At 53.3% G+C, this 15,412-nt stretch overlaps 1 protein-coding gene across 3 annotated transcripts in view; it reads left to right on the forward strand.

Moving 5' to 3' along the window:
* The first annotated feature begins 6,804 nt into the window (after positions 1-6,804).
* The window catches only part of AIFM3 (AIF family member 3), a 34,161-nt gene continuing 25,553 nt past the window's right edge, over positions 6,805-15,412 (forward strand). For 2 of the 3 annotated variants that reach the window (XM_009958591.1, XM_009958593.1), the window contains exons 1-2: positions 6,805-6,835; positions 12,327-12,540. In XM_009958591.1, the coding sequence (XP_009956893.1) occupies positions 6,805-6,835; positions 12,327-12,540 (245 nt within the window). Of the gene's footprint in view, positions 6,845-12,317; positions 12,541-15,412 lie in introns of all 3 variants that reach the window. The other variant, XM_009958592.1, reaches the window with a different exon arrangement.

Below are 15,412 nucleotides of genomic sequence, written 5' to 3' on the forward strand. Positions count from 1 at the left end.
AACGGCCCCGAGGAGCCCTGGCAAGGGGCCGTGCTCAGGGCTGCAGAGGAAGGTGACAAACCCCTGGGGACCTGTGCCAGGTGGGCTGGGGGAAAAAACTCCTTCCTGACCCCAGAACATGCTGTTCCCTGAGCACGTGAGCAAGACCTGCCACCTGGCCCTCCAGGGCTGCCATGGCTCCAGGGGACACCAGTACTGCCCGACACCTTTCTCCTTCCCCTGGGGGCATCTCAGGGGCTTCCAAGCATGGCAAAATGCTCCAGAAGTAATAGGCCTGGGAGAAAAGATGTCATTCCCAGTCCCTGCAGGAGACTGCTGGGTGCTCCGAAGTGTTGAGAGGGTGAACATCTTTGAACATCGCCACTTCCCGTTTCTAATGGGTGGTGCATCTGGCAATGGAAGAGGTATGGATGGGGAGCTCTGGGGTGGATTCCAACTGCCAAGAATGGATTTTCTTATTCTCTGTAGACCATTGAGTCTCAGCCTTTTCCACTGGTCCCCATCTGAAAAGGCGTTGTACCCTTGGGGACCCACAGGTATTAGTGGGCCTTCTCGTGTCATGAATGGCATTGGGTCCATTCTCCAAAGCTTGAAGAAGGATTAAGATTACATACGGGCTGGTATCTCGCCCTGCTCAGAGATGAGATACCTGGGTCAGATGACCACCAGAGACCTCTTCAAGCCTAAATTCTTCCACAATCCTGTAGCTACACAATAGCTCTTCAGGCAGTGCTCTCAGCCTGTTGCCTTCAAGGCTGAAATGCCGCCCGTGATGCCTGTTGTTAACGGCTGTGAGACCTCCTGCCGCAGGCACGTGAGGCTGCCACCAACCTCCCGATCTCTCTTGGTGCCCTTGGGGTGAACACTGGCCATGCAGCGTGCACAGCGAAGAGGAGACCTTTGGATGGCAGAAGGTGCCATCTTGATGGGAGACGAAGGCCAGCGTGGTCATGGCTACAACTGCATTGGGGCTGCCATGTCACCCTCCCTGCATTAAAAGCTGGCAAGTGATGTCACATCACTTTGGTAGGCCCTTTATCCCACTCTTCAGGAAACAGGCATCCCAGGGGCCCACACTGCCTGCCTTCTCCACTGTAGTTTTCTTCAGTCCTCCAAACTAAGAAGTTCTTCCTCGACCTTGGGGAAGCTCTTTCCACATCCTGAGGGAAGGGCTTCCTTAGGAGATATCTCTTGCTGACCTCTGCTTTGAGATCCTGGTGTGTATCCTAGAAGAGATCTTCTTCATCCTCACTTATGCGGACCTTGGCTTTCCATGAACATGCGGCCCTTTTTCTCCAGACTGGTGGTGTCAATGAAGTCATCTCCTTGGAAACAGAGCAGGTCCCAGATGTCTCACTCGGTCACCGTGAATGCCAGCGGCTCCTCAGAAGCCTCCTCAAAGGTCTTCCAGATGCTCTCCCAGGTTTCCTCCAGAGCCTTCTGCAGAACACTGCAAAGCAAGCAGAGACTTCAGCGGTGGTGGAGATCTGTGTCGAGAGGACAAGCCTTCTGATCCCTGCCAGCACGCAGGCCTTGGAGCCTGGTTTGCTGGACCCATGGCAGAGACCAAGCAGGCATTTCCAGCTGTGGGAGGGAGCAAGTCCAGAAGGTGGTGGTGCCTGGTGAACCTCCCCCCAGCAGAAACCAAGAGAGGAGGAAGGCTGGCCGAGCACATGATCCTGAGGAACCTGGGAGACTGCTGGTGCTGGCAGGAGGTTGGCTGCTGGTGGTGGCAGGATGCTCCCATCATTGTCTGGTTAACTTGGACTGATGGTCCTATTCTTGATCCCTTAGACCTTGGGAAACTGAACTGTGTCCCCAGCAGCCCCAGGGCTGGCTTGAGTCTGGCCTAAGAAGAGGACAGGGCAGTGGAGGAGGTGCAGCTGTGGGAGGACCAGGGACTGTGCCGCTGCAAAGCCGTGAGGATCTGGGATTGTAAGACCCAGAGGTTGAGATATTTCTTGTTCTGGTCCCACAACCAGGAGCCACAGGAGTTGGCAGCTGCTTCAGCATCTTTGGCTCCTCCAACCCTCCTTGTGGGCCCATGGTCCAGCCTCAGTCCAGGCTCCCTTCTCTGGGAGCAAGTGGTGAGTCAGCGCCACAGCTCCTGCCTTCTCTGGCCTTGCACGCACCAGCCCCTTGTGCGAGGAGGTCATGTCAGGCTTCTCGCTGACATTGGGACCACCCCCATCACTGAGGAGAGGAGATGGGAGAAGGTGCGGGGAGGAGAGGTGAGGTGTGGGGCCAGGGCTGGAGAGGAGGGGTTCAGTGGGGTGGGGAGGGGACAGAGCTGCCCCTTTCAAGAGAGTCTGGCTGGGGGGCTGGGGGGGGACAGCAATGGACCAGAGGTGGGGACTTGTGCTGGTCAAGTGGGAAGGGGATGAGAAGCAGCCCTCTCTCCCCCCCTTCTTGCTTTGGTGGCACCCAGGGCTGACTTGGCCAGGGCCAGCTGGCAAGGGGCAACTTGGGCCAGGACAATGCCCATAGGAAGGTGATGGTGCAGCCAGAAGCTCAGGGAGGGGATCTGGAGGAGCCAGGAGAGGCCACAGGGGCAGCTGGTGTCCACTGCACCAGGGCCCCCTTCCACAGCAGGTGAATCATGGCTGAGGGGATGCCGTGACCAGTGTCACGAGTGTGTCTGTGCTCAGTGCTCCACATAGAGAGGTCACCAGCTGACATCTCCATCTGGAGCTAGCTTGGATTGCAAACTGGTATGTCTGGGAGATGCCCTCATCACTGGGCATGGCTCAGACATGTGCCAGATTTGTAGGCAGGCAATACAGAACTATTCACAGCAGCAGAACAGATGCTGACTGTGAAATGTTGCAGCTGGATATGAGGGACCTTGGTGGCCAGGTGATAAAATGACACTGTTTCAATAAACACAAACTAGTGCTCAGGGGAAAAGTACTAGTTATACCTGCAATTTCCTGTATACCTATATACTTGCCACGTTACCACTTGGAAAAGATTTTGGAGCCACAGCAGAGCATTCAATTTAAACAGGAGCCTGGGGCTCAGCAGCGAGCAGAGAGATAACTACAGTGCTAATAATAGCACTGTCAGCACTGCGCCGTCGCTCAAAACGGTGCAAGCTCTGGATCCTGATCTGTGCATGGGTTGAACCTGGCAGGCAATGCGGGCTGCAGTGTCACCATATACCTGCCTTGCTCCTGCCGGCTTGTGGCACGTAAGTGCTGTTGGCCGCTGCCAGAGAGGTGGACATCTGGGCTGAGCTGCACGGTTTTATATCCCTTATCTGCAGTGAAAACTCGATGTTGCCGATACTGCCATTGTACCGCTGTGCAGTGGAAGTGCTTGGCGTTAGTGGCACTGGATTGTTTTCTACATTTCTCCCATTGGATTATTTTCCATGTTTCTTCTGTTTGGGCACAGGGCAGTTGCCCTGGCGGTGCGCTCTCAGGCAGTGCTCTCTGTGGGTGACGTGGGAGCCCTGTTTTGCAGACAGCCTGTTGCCCGGCCGGTTTCCCATTCACGCTGGATTCTTTAGAGATGGGGTAGTATGTTCCTCAGCACCACAACAGTTGCTTCATATTTTGATAACCCACTCCTTGTTGCCCTCTTTGAGCAGGTGCTGAAGGTGTTCCTGTACAGCTGTGGAGCAGAGTGTTGCTTTGTTCAGGGAACACATCATGAACTGGTTTACTGAGGCATGGACATCAGCTGCCTGACCTTGTGCAGGTCAGTGCGTTACGCCTTCAAGAGCTAGCAAGGGTTTACGGATGATCCTGGGTTCAGTCACATTGTGTTGTGTATGAGCTTATTTCCCTTTCCCAGCAGCAAGGAGATTTTGGCCAGGACTCCTGCAGGATCCCACTCCAAATTGGTACATCTGGGTGCCGCTAGCAATGACACGATCCCATTGTGTCTCATGAGTCGGTCTGGCAGGGCAGGCTGGTGCCTTTCTGCAACCAGCTGGGTCTCAGGTGACTTTCTGAAACACCTCTATGTGCTTGCTGGGACTGCAGCTGAGGCTATGGGCAGCCAGGCATCTTCTCCTCTGGTAGTGTCAGCTGAAATCCTACCAAGAACCATTTTGCTTTTGCCTGGTTGACTCCAGGAGCTGAGGAGGAATACCCATCAAGGGGCACTATGCTCTCTCTGACCTGCTCTAGGAAGTTGTGGAGCCAGCGGGAGCACAGCCTGTGCCTTGGAAGGGCCCAGGGGCACCATCAGTGGGGAAATGAGGAAATGTGAAGTGGGCCTGAGGGGTTGGCTTCAGATTGCCATCTTTAAGGGCCAAACAGAGCCAAGATCCCATCTCAGACAAATGGCTGATACTCGGGGACAGGAGCTCTGATATCCCCCCAAGTCCCTGGTAAAACCAGCCAGACCAGCTGGAAACCAGTCCCACGGCCACCGGACTGCGCATCGGCATCTCTGGGGGGTTCAGAAAAGATCAAAGCATCCTCTGGTGAGGCACATTCGGGACCCACCCTTCTGCCATCCACCCCACCACCTGCATGGGTGGTCAGGGGTCCCTGCTGTGCTCCCCCACCTGTGCAGCATCCCAAGGGCTTGCTCCAATGCTGCCTGGCCCCCGCCTGCCTGGAGCGTAGCCCTGTCCTGCTGGCGCAGCATCTGCTTTCTGCTGCAGGGAACCCCCAGCAAACGGCTGCTCTGGGTTAGCAGGGGGTTTGTTTTGCTTGTGAGTCGGCCGTGGGAGTCGGCTGTCGTGGAGCTCGGGGTAGGTTGGTTGTCTTCCCAAAGAAAGCCCAACCTCTGCATGGGCGACAGTAGCTTTGTTCCAGCTTCCTCTTTGCTCTCCTCCACGTGGCTCATGTTGTCTCACTGGCACGTTCTGCTCGCAGCGACATCTCTTTTTGGTATGAACTAACTTTAGGTGCAGTATTAATTTCCCTTCTGGCTTGATGCTGAGGGTGTCCTGGATGTGCCCCCCAGCTCATCCTCTGTCACCTGCTCCTCTGTGGCACTCACCTCCTGCCTCCTTTTTTGCACGGTATTATATGTTTTACACTAAATTACTGTCCTGTGCACTGATACATCAATGGCTTGAGACTGTTTCTCTGCTAAAAAGCCTTTTCCCCTTTCTTCCTGCCAGGTTTGGCAAAGGGCCGTACAGCAGTTACTGTGGGTGACTTTGCTGCGCTTTCCCCCAGCGCTCCCAAATCTTCCTCTCTCTTTGTGCACCTGCTTAACATGGCATTTTTTTGCATTTGCTCTTGCATAAAGGTTGGCGTGCCACTTTCCTGGGATGCTCTCATGAGAAGAGCTCTTCGCTATTCCCTGCTCCTTTTAATGTTCCCCCTTTGCAAATGAGCTTGCTCTGCAGCTCCACACACAGCTGATTGCTCTTTGCAGTCTGCAGGCAAGCCTGTGTGTTTTTCATCCTCATAATAGTCCGTCCCAAACTGGTAACTCTCAGTGCCCATTATCAAATGGCACGTGTCTGCTTTGCACCACATGGCAAGGCACCAGTCTCTTGTTCCTCTAGAGCCTCGATTACTTATTCAACATGCTTCAGGCTTTGAAGGTGCTCCTGCAACAACGCACCTGGGACTTGGTGGAGGTTGTGCCATGCACAGCAGAAGGGGAGTTTGAAGGTGTGTGGGATGGAGTGTGCGTGTTTTGGAGTGGTATTGCTGAAAATGGGGGGATATGTCCAGATATTTTGAGTTAGTGCTTAAGTAGAGGAGAGAAATTGCAGCGCTTGGCTTCTGTCTCCTGGCATTTTTGTATTTTCTTCCCATCAGAAAGATCTTGAGGCACTTTCTAAGCTGCAGAAAAGCCTACCTTGCCTGTGTTAACGTATCCGTTGGAAATGGTTTTAACTTCCTGCCCAAATCAGAAGGCTTTGTGAAAAATAGATGGCAAAGCCATAGCAAATCAGTTCACGTCTGGGTGTGAGTGAGTAAAATGAATTAAACGTTCTATTTTATTGCCAGTTGTGGTGTATGAATCTTTGCTGTTTTCAGTCAAGGAATATAATGGAAAAGGTTTATCCTACTTCTTAGTCTGTAACAAATCTGGGAGCACTACCACTCAAAGCTAATGAGATAAACACAGCTTGAAGTGGACTGTTTGCCTGTCCCACTTAAACATAAAAAAATCTTGTCTTAATAGTATAAAAAATCGTGTTTTGGTGCAAAATAGCCTGATATTGAAAACCCTTTCTCAAATAAACAGTTGTTCCAAAGCAAATGGGATTTCTGCAGGAATGAGCATTACTGGAAAGGGGGAACTTGTGGGACTGGACGATAAAGTAGATTTCTTTTTTCCATCATCCATTAGTGAAAGAAAAAACCTGACTGAAATGTATTTATAGTTTAATCATTGTATTTGAGCTGTGACCTATGTGCTTAGGGATTTAATTCCCAAAGGCAGGGCTTTGAAAAGTTATTAAAGTCTGCACGTAAAGGATACGAGGGGTTTTTGTAATTTTAAACTCTGAAAGGATGATTGAACTTATAAACTTCAGAACCGAATTTACCAGCGACTCCCAGCACAATGACCCCAGCGGCATTCGGGTTGCTGGGGGTGCATGGGGCTGGCGGTGACTTGCCCCCGTGCTCCGTGCACCCGCCGTGCTCGTGCTGCCCAGCTCCTGCCCGCAGCTGTTGGCCGCCTTTCCTTGCCCTCCCTGCGGCACCCGCGTTCCCCACCGGTCCCAGTTCTCACAGAGCTTTTCTACCCAACGCAGGTTGCGAACGACGCCTGGAGCCCGGGCCGGCCCGAGCAGGTGGTTTATCATGCGAGGATGTGCCTGCGCCCTCGCTGACCTGCCCGCTGTCCCCGTCCCCGCTGCCTCTCCCACCCGGCGCCATGGGAGGATGCTTCTCGAAGCCCAAACCAGGTGACTCCCCTCCAGCATCGTGTCCCCATCCCACCATCCCCGTGGGGAGAAGTAGGTCAGCACAGCGGATACTTGCTGGGGGAATGTTAATGCTCAGCTCCCGCAGGGAGGATTACCGGCCCGTTAATCCCCCCAAATTCCTTGGCGCTCTCGCCCCCAGGCAGGGAGGTGTGCGGGGGCTGCAGCAGGGATGGCGGTGGTGATGGGGGGCAGGAGGAGAGCTCAGCCTGAACCCTGCAACTCCCTCCAAACACCCGTTGCCAGCTCTTCCCCATCTTGTCTCCTTGTACCCTCACCATCCTCCCTGCTTCTGCCTCCCCGCAGTGCCCGAGGGCGCAGAAATTCCCTCCTCGTGCCCCAGGGCGGGTTTGTGTGACAGCCCTCCCTGTAGGGATGCGTGTGGCCCCAGCACTTTCCTTGCTGCCGCAGCTTTGCCACTCGTTGGCCAGCCCTTAATTTTGTCCCTGCTGGAAGGGAATGACCAGGGAAGGAGCAGGACCACTTACTGCTGGATTTCTTCCTGCTTTCTCAGTCCTACCACCTAGGAGGTCCTGGGGCTGCTCCGCTCTCTGGACTCGATTTTCTTGGCAAAGCTCGTCCACGCGTGCTGCCTCCGTTGGGGAAGGCAGCTGTACGCACCTGGACATCGAGGATGTCCCCCTTGACCCGCGTGCTCCCGCTGCGGCTGGGCTGGAGGGGCGCGCTGCTCTTCGTGGTCGGGCGAAGGTGGGCGTGCGTGGGAAAGGAAGGGGCTGCGGTGGCAAGCTGGCGGGTTGAGGGAGCTCTGCTGTGGAAGTTGTCAACGTTAAGCTTTGCTGAGCCCCTGCTGGCAGCGGGGGCACAAGCAGGCATTGTGCGGTCACCCTGGCTCATCATACCCAGCGGCACCCCCAGGGTCCCCAGGGACCGATGCTGGTGTGGGGGGGGCTGGGGCAGTCGGCTTTGCCGAAGCTGCTTTCAAGGTGTCCTCCCATCCTGCAGCTTATTTTGACCGCTTAAGAGGGAGCTGAAGGACCACCCTGTCCTTCTTACCTGCTCATGCCCAAGGGCAAGGGGAATCAGATAGCCCTGCTGATCTATCAGATCAATCACCACCCACACGTAGCCTTTGAGGGTGGAAAAAGGACTTTTGGGAAGCTTTTATTGGCAGTTTGTCTTCATTGCCTCAGGCGGTGGGGACCTGAAGGACTCGAAAGGTCAGACGGGCAACTTGTATGGTGTGCAACCCACCGTGCATCCACTGAGTGAGGTCCCCTGCCTTTGCTTTGCAAGGCACAAGGAGAAAACAAAGGTGGTTTGCTGCCCTTGACCCGGACTGTGGTTATTTTATGGGTCATTGCAGTGCCAAGGTAACAGGGCATTGGATGCTGTGAACTGTAAGTTTTCTTTTGTGGAAACCCACGCTGTTTATATCCTTCCTTGAAACGTTTAAGGAGTGAAAATGCATCCAGGAATAAATGCTTTTGTTGACTAAACTTGTAACAAACTCTGCTGGCAGTTCCACTTTATTTTGTGTACCATCAGCAAAATTGTGTTTAATCTTGGAGTGGTGGAGGAATAAAAGTGCTCTGCAGGCGTATTTCCTGAACTGCAGGTTTTCATGTAGAGCTGTATTTGCATAGCAGGGCCAAATGACTGAAAATGCCATCCTGCAATGTAACACGCTCTCTGCAGCTCTGGTTTTGATTAGCAGTCTTCAAAGGCTTTTGACAAGCTTCTCCCCAGCCCCTGGTTAGCACACCGCTGCCTGCGGTGCTTTATCTCGTTGGTTATAAAACCTGCAAATGCCATGAGGTAAAAACAGATGCATTTGCAGATATCCATTGTTCTGGCAAAGAGGTTTCACAGCCTTTTTGTGATAATTGACATTCCTGCTACTTGCAGGAGCTGTGCACCATCAGAGCTAAGTAGTGGACTTTCCTATTTCTGAAAATTCACCTATCCCCTATCTGAATGACATGTAAATCATACAGGGACAGAACAGAGTTATTTTCTCCATCAGTGCTATTTTGACATGAAGGGAATATTTCAGATACAGCCAGAAGTCAACAGAATTTATTTAGACACTTTTGGAAGAGGTATACAAGGTCCTTATCTGCTCGATCTTCTTATAGCCGAGAGAGACCCTCAGTCCCTCCGAGCACCCTCAGCATTTCTCTTGATAACCTTGACATTGCACACACATTGCTGTGTGCCAGGAAGACCTTTTGATGAGCAGATCACTTTGGAGAGAGGAGTCCTGCCACAGTAAATAAATATGCTGGCTGTACCAGAGGCCAGCCCTGAAGTCTGGCTGCTGCTGCAGTGCCCGACCCCATCCTGGTATTGAAGTGTTTAATTAAGAGCTTATGTTCAAGCAGCGAAGAAATCTTCCGTTATCACTAGTGCTGCAGTCCCGTGATGCCAGACCCTCTTCTGAAGGCCCAGTTCTCAGTTTCCACATCATTTTTTTACTCTGTTTTTTCTCCGGGTGCGTGGCGCATAAGCGATGAGCTGCCAGCTGGCAGTCTGCGGGGGAGCCCAGCACCCACTCCCGGCGAGGCAGCCGGGTCCGGATGACGGGTAAAAGGAACCAGTGTGTGCCAGCGGCTGCTCGGCGCGAGCTGCAGCAGCACTGTCCCTGCACCAGGCGTGGGAGAGCGCCTTGCAAAACCTGTGAAGTTGTGATGATTTTTCTTCGTGCTCTCTGCGGGGCTCGGCGCTCGGTGGCGGGGCAGGGCAGCAGCGCCGGCACACGCGGCGTGTCTGCGGGTGAGGTTTGCCCTGGCGCAGAGGATGCGTTTGTCTCCGAGCAGGGCACACGTCTCCCTCGCAGGGACGCTGCACGCTGATGGAGGGGCGCCGTGGGCTGCCTGTCCTTCTGAGCTTGGCTCTGAGGGTGCCCCCGGCCTTGGCTGGCGAGTCCTACCTCCTCGTTTTTGGGAGTGTGGCGTTTGCTGAACAGGGCATCTGAGAGGGAGGGTAGAGCCAGGCACATTTGACGCTGTGGTTTTGTCATTAGCTCTGTCATTTTTAATAGAAATGCTTTGAAGTCTCTTGAAGACCGCCTAAGGTAGTTCTCATCGAGGTTTTTAGTTAAGAGGCACCATGGGCGAGCCCAGGGGCTGCCTGGGGTGTGCAGCTCTGGCAGGGCAGAGCGAGACCCCAAACATGCCCCACAGCAGTGGATTTGCCCTGTGCTGGCTGCGGGAAAATAAACCCTGCTGGGGTAAACTGAGCTTTCTGGCTGTGCCCACCGTACCCTGCTGGTCCCTCCACCATCACTACCCTTGGTGCTTTTCTGGTTTCCACTGCTCTTGGAGCTGCTGGTGCTGTACAGCCAGTACAAGGCTGTTCCCTGCCTGCAGTGCTCGTTTGCCCTGTGCCTGCAGCCCCCGAGCAGCAAGTGGTGCTCACCTGACCCAAATGTAGTCTGGAAAACAAAGCTCTGGGGCATCAGGCCAAGTGAGAGACGGGGGTTGTTCCCTGCAGGTGAATTCACTGGCATCAACGTCACCATTAGGGCTCGGAGCCGCCAGCTTTGCCAGTGCTGGCCCAGCCTCGTCCTGCGGCGCGGTCAGTGGCAGCAGCAGCAGCAGCAGCAGCAGCAGCAGCAGCAGCAGCAGCAGCACGCTGCCCGCCCCTGGGGCCTGGCCGCAAGGTCACGTTCACTCCAGATAAATGTCTGATCGACGACTTAATCGTGTGAAAGTATCTCCCAGTTTCTTTGACCGAAAGTATTTCACAGGGACTGGCACAAATGGATGTTCGTTGTATCTCCTAACTCTGTCCTGGAAAACCCGTGCCTGCTTTTCCAGGCTCCATAGGAAGACAGTGCTTATGGAGGGGACCCTCTTTGCTGGGTACCTGCAGGGAGCTGGGCTGCTCCTGCAGAGCTCCAGGAACAAATTTGCTCATAGCAACATTTTTTTTTAAATGCGTGGTGCTGGGCCTGTTGTTCTGCAGTAACTCCTGCAGCTGGCAGCTGCAATAACGCAACAGAAGTTCACATTTTCTGTTGGTTCAGCATGGATGCACGGAAAGTTGCTTTGCTGGATCTGTCTGTGGGAGCCCCTGGTGAAGCCTGCCCCTGGTGAGTGCGAGGGGTTGGCACTTTGGCAAAAAGCTGCCCTATCCCCTGCCCTGCTGAGCTGGCACAAAAAGCCGAAACTTGCAGGACTCTTGACACAACCGCCTGCCTCCAGTGCCTGGATAGCCATGGCCACTCGCTTTTCTCCCTTCCTAAATGATTGACCTTCCCCCTGCCCTTTTCTTCCATTGTCCTCTCAGTGGGCTTGCAATAAACGGTGTGGGGCAAGAGCCAAAGCTGGGAAGACCCAGTGCCCTTCTCTGGCTGCAGGGCTTGTCCTGCTCTTGTGGGGCACATTGTTCCCCTCTCTTTGCCTTTCTTTAACCTGTCTAGGTCATGAGCTTTAATTTTCATCTTCTGCACAGCTTTTCCTGTTCGTGACATTTCTTAGACGGGGAAAGCTCAGCAATCTCCCATTTGCTGGAGACACTTCTTCAGTCTCTGGCACTTACCCCCCTGGCTCGCTGTAGAACTCCCCTGGGGTTTGTTATAAATATTAATGACTTGACTGTTATGAAGTCCCTAGGAGCTAAAGCGATGTTTTTCACTTTGTGATGGGAGAGCTCATCCCCGGCTCCCTAGGGTCTCCTGTGCCTAGCCTGCACCCCTGGTGATGGGACGGTGGTGGGGGACGGAGGGGCAGTGCCCCAGCTGTGCCGTGCCAGGGGCTGCCTTGCTCCATCACTGCCCCCTGAAGCACCTGGGGTGGTGGGGCCGAGGGCACCCGCTGGCTCCAGTGTCCTCTCTGGTGGTTGGGGGGATGCGCTGTGCTGGCACAACCCTCTCCCCCGTGTCCCTGGGTCCCCTGGTCCCCAGGCCAGGGATGCTTTTATTGCCAAATCCGTTCAGTGGCGTACACCTAAGTAAAACGGACAACCCTTGCTTTCCTCACTTAATGCTGAAGATTCACTCTATGCTGAAAACCTCATGCAGAAATAATTTTGGATATTTCTAGTTCCTGATTAACTGGGCTCCATCTAATGAAGCAGCTTTATACACCATGCAGTGTTCTGTTCTCTTTCAGTTAATGTTATCTACAAACAATTAAAGGGGTTTTTGAAGGCTTCCTGAGCCCCAGAGGCCTTGGCAGGCTTCGCGTTTAGCTGCCTGAAGCTGTTTTCCACTAAACAGGACAGGAACTGTGACTGAGGGCTTGTTTTGGACCGATGACTAGTATCTGCTTGCAAGAATATGTACTTTATGCATGCGAAGGTGCCCGATGGAGAAAGAACCGTGGAATAATGGGCTTGGGTAATCAAGCTGGGTTTGATATTAAATGCTTTGTCTTCCCAAGCAAGCCAACAAAAAATATCTGTTCTGATGTCTGTCAGCCCCTTTCAAAGTCCAGGGAAGGAGGGAGAGGCAGGATGGCAGCAAAACCGCCAGCTTCATTTTAATGAAGATTTCTCTTTGTTCCTGCAGTTGAAGTGAAAATTGAAGTGGTGATACCTGAGAAGGAGAGAAGCAAGGAGGAGATGTCGCCCAATGGGAAAGCCAGTCCCCTGATCTACAAAGTCAATGGTACTGCCCGGCATTATCATCTCGAGGAGCATCCCATTGCCAGCAATCCCTACCACAACCCGAAGGATGTGGTGGAAGCATCTGTGTGCCACGTGAAGGACCTGGAGAACGGACAGTAAGTGCTTAAAATTTTGGCAGGTAAAACTTGAGAGACCTTATAACCCAAACCGAACCCCCTATGCTGTCCTTTAGAGTTTCTGGAGACGATAATTTAACTTAGTAAAGTAATTTTTTTTTTCTTCTTAAAAAATGACATCATGGACAAGTGACAACTGGTTTTTACCAGAAGGTCTGCTGTTCCCTGCATGGTCCGCCCTGGGACTCGCCTTAGAAAGATGTGATGCAGCCGCATTTCTCAACGGGCTCCACTCAACTTGCGTTAGACAACCCTGACAACTTTTTACAAATTCGTGGCCTTAGTAGTTTTACAAAGCAGCATGAGTAGCACATGGGTGGAGGTGGTGGGGCAGACTGTGTGCTCCATCACTTCTGCAGTGCCTTGCTCTTCTAGCTGAGCTCATCTTTCAATTTGCTCTTTCACCAAGGATGCCATTTTCCAAATTTTTTGCTAATGGCAACAAGTTTCAGCTGTGTATAGTTTCACTACCCTGATTTAAGGGTTTTCTGAAGTCTAAAAGGTGCCTGTGCTTTATAGGCTGGTGTTTCTTTTCTGGGGTAGATGTGCCTTTTCTGCAGCTTGTTCCATTAGTCTGATGGCCAACATCTCAGCGGGCTCTGTCCTGTCCTTGTGTGAAAGAAAACACAGTTCAAAACAGATTTATTCCAGTGAAGGAGTGATGTCAAGTGTGTGGGACCACAGGAGGATAAACTCTGGTGCTGCTGTACCCAGCCAGCCTCCCAGCAGGCTAACTGGGGGAGATCAATGAGCTGCAGAGAGAAAACAGCCCCTAGTGCTCCCTCAGCTCCTGAGCAAAGGTCCTTTGCAGGCCAGACCTGAGTTTTAGCTGGTGCTTCCCAAGTGGGGGGTGCAGTGGGGCAACAGGGCAAATTCCCAACTGAGTAAATAGCTCAGCGGGGAGCAGTGCAGCATAAATCACCCTCTCGCTCGCTGGGGAGTGGATGTGGGATCGGGAGCCTTGCAAGTGTCTGTGTGCTGCCTTGAAGACACCAGGTCTTGTTTTTGACTCTCTCAGATCATACAGTTCCTTGGGTAAGCTGTAAACTCGTTCACTTATCTTATCTTCCCATGGAGTTATGGTTGTCATTTAACCGCAGGTTTTATCTGAAGTGCTGCATGGCTGAGGAATGCAGCAGGACTTGTACTGCTCTGTGCCCCTTGTGCTGGTGGAAGGACCTCCAAGTGCCAAGTGTCCTACACAGGGAGGGAGCAGAGCTGCATTGCTTGGGAGGGCGGCTGACAATCTACTGGGACAAAATCTCTCTCAAGGGCAGGCATGATGAGCTCTGCTTCTGTTTTCACCCAAGGTGGCAAGAAAATCGAGCATTTGCCACTACTCTAGTGGGACAGTTGGTGCAGGTAGAGCAGGCACCTGCACTAAGACTTGCCCAGGCTGGGTTTGAAGGTGTTACAGGGGTGCTGGTGGACTGAGCCCTGGTGTCATCTCCACGGCTATGAAGCAGAGAGTGGCACAAGTGTCTCCGAAGCCCGGGTGCAAGTGACAGGATAGAGTTGGGACACTACCCAAAGAAGACTGAGCGTGCAAAGTGCATCCCATTCTTCTGAGACCCTGGGACCTATCGTGCATGAAGAGCATTGAGGGATCACATGTGGCCAGTAGCTTTCTCGAGCACATGGGGTTTGCTGTGTGCGTGGTGGTGCAGCTGGTACACCAAATGCAATGTGTCAGGCTTGCTGTAGAGATGGTCCACTTCATGCAATGGGAACAACCAGGGTTTCCAGATAAACGTCAAGTTGCACAAGGACAGGCTTTCTGCTTGGAAGAGGGTAAGTTTCCAGGGAGCAGCAGCTCAGTGCTCCATGCCCAGCTCCCTGCAAACTGAGGGCTTGCTCCTCGTCACTCCGCTTTCCTCCATGGTTAGCTGGAAGGCTCTGCTGTAGGAAAGCAGCTGCTGCTAATCGCATTGAGAAGAGATTCAGTCCCTTGTTCAGGGCCGTGGGTTGCACAGGGTGTATCAGGGTTGTTGCTTGAAAAGGAGCACCTGAGTGGTGAGAAGAGAAAAGGAGGTGAAGACAGGACATGTTGGGATGAAGATCTGGTGGAGACATAGTGAGAGAGCAGAGAGTAAACATCTGCTCAGTGCAGAGCAACGTGTCTCACTCAATGATGCTTGGGCATCCTGCACTGCCCCTGCAGCTGAAAAGCTGCAGAAATCCCCTTGGCAAGGTTCTGGGCAGATGGAGGAGTGGGGGGCCTCAGTGCTGAAGCCTCCTGCATCCCACTCTCCAGACTCTGCAGAGAGGAGCAACGGGCAGCCTCCTGGAAATGACGAATGGTTGAAAGATTCGTATTTCAGTGGTTAGTGCAGCTGCTCAGTGTCATTCAGCTGCCTAAATGCAGCCCAGTTCTGTATACGGTCTGTGGGGCTTGGAAACTCTTGCAGACAAAAGCACACGTTGCAGCTGCAGAACCTGTGCCTGGCCAGCCTGCAGCAAGCAGACCAGTGGGGCCCGGGTGGCTGGGTGCTGCTGGGCTCTGGGGAGGAGGCATCCCATTCCCAGGGAGACCTGGGCAGCCCGCTGCTGTGGGCAAAGGCACCTGCTATTTGGGGACGCTGCACCCACACTGTGGCTGGTGTGTGTCGCTCAGTGCAGAGCCAGAGGGCTGTGGATCAGCTCTCAGTCAAGCCAGGTGAGTTAGGATTCTCTAAAACGCTCCTTTCCAGCACTAATGGCACCATGAATCACTCATTCGGCAGATGGGGATGCTCAGGAGCTCTTTCTGTCTTTGTAGACAAGGTGCATGATTGGCAAAGAAATGCTTTTGGCCAGGACAGGGGTGTCTGGAGCCTCAGCCTGGCGTGGCTGGTCAAGGACCAGGTGACTG

This window comes from Leptosomus discolor, chromosome 16 (assembly GCF_034619465.1).
Source record: "Leptosomus discolor isolate bLepDis1 chromosome 16, bLepDis1.hap2, whole genome shotgun sequence".
Classification (NCBI taxonomy): Eukaryota; Metazoa; Chordata; class Aves; order Leptosomiformes; family Leptosomidae; genus Leptosomus; species Leptosomus discolor.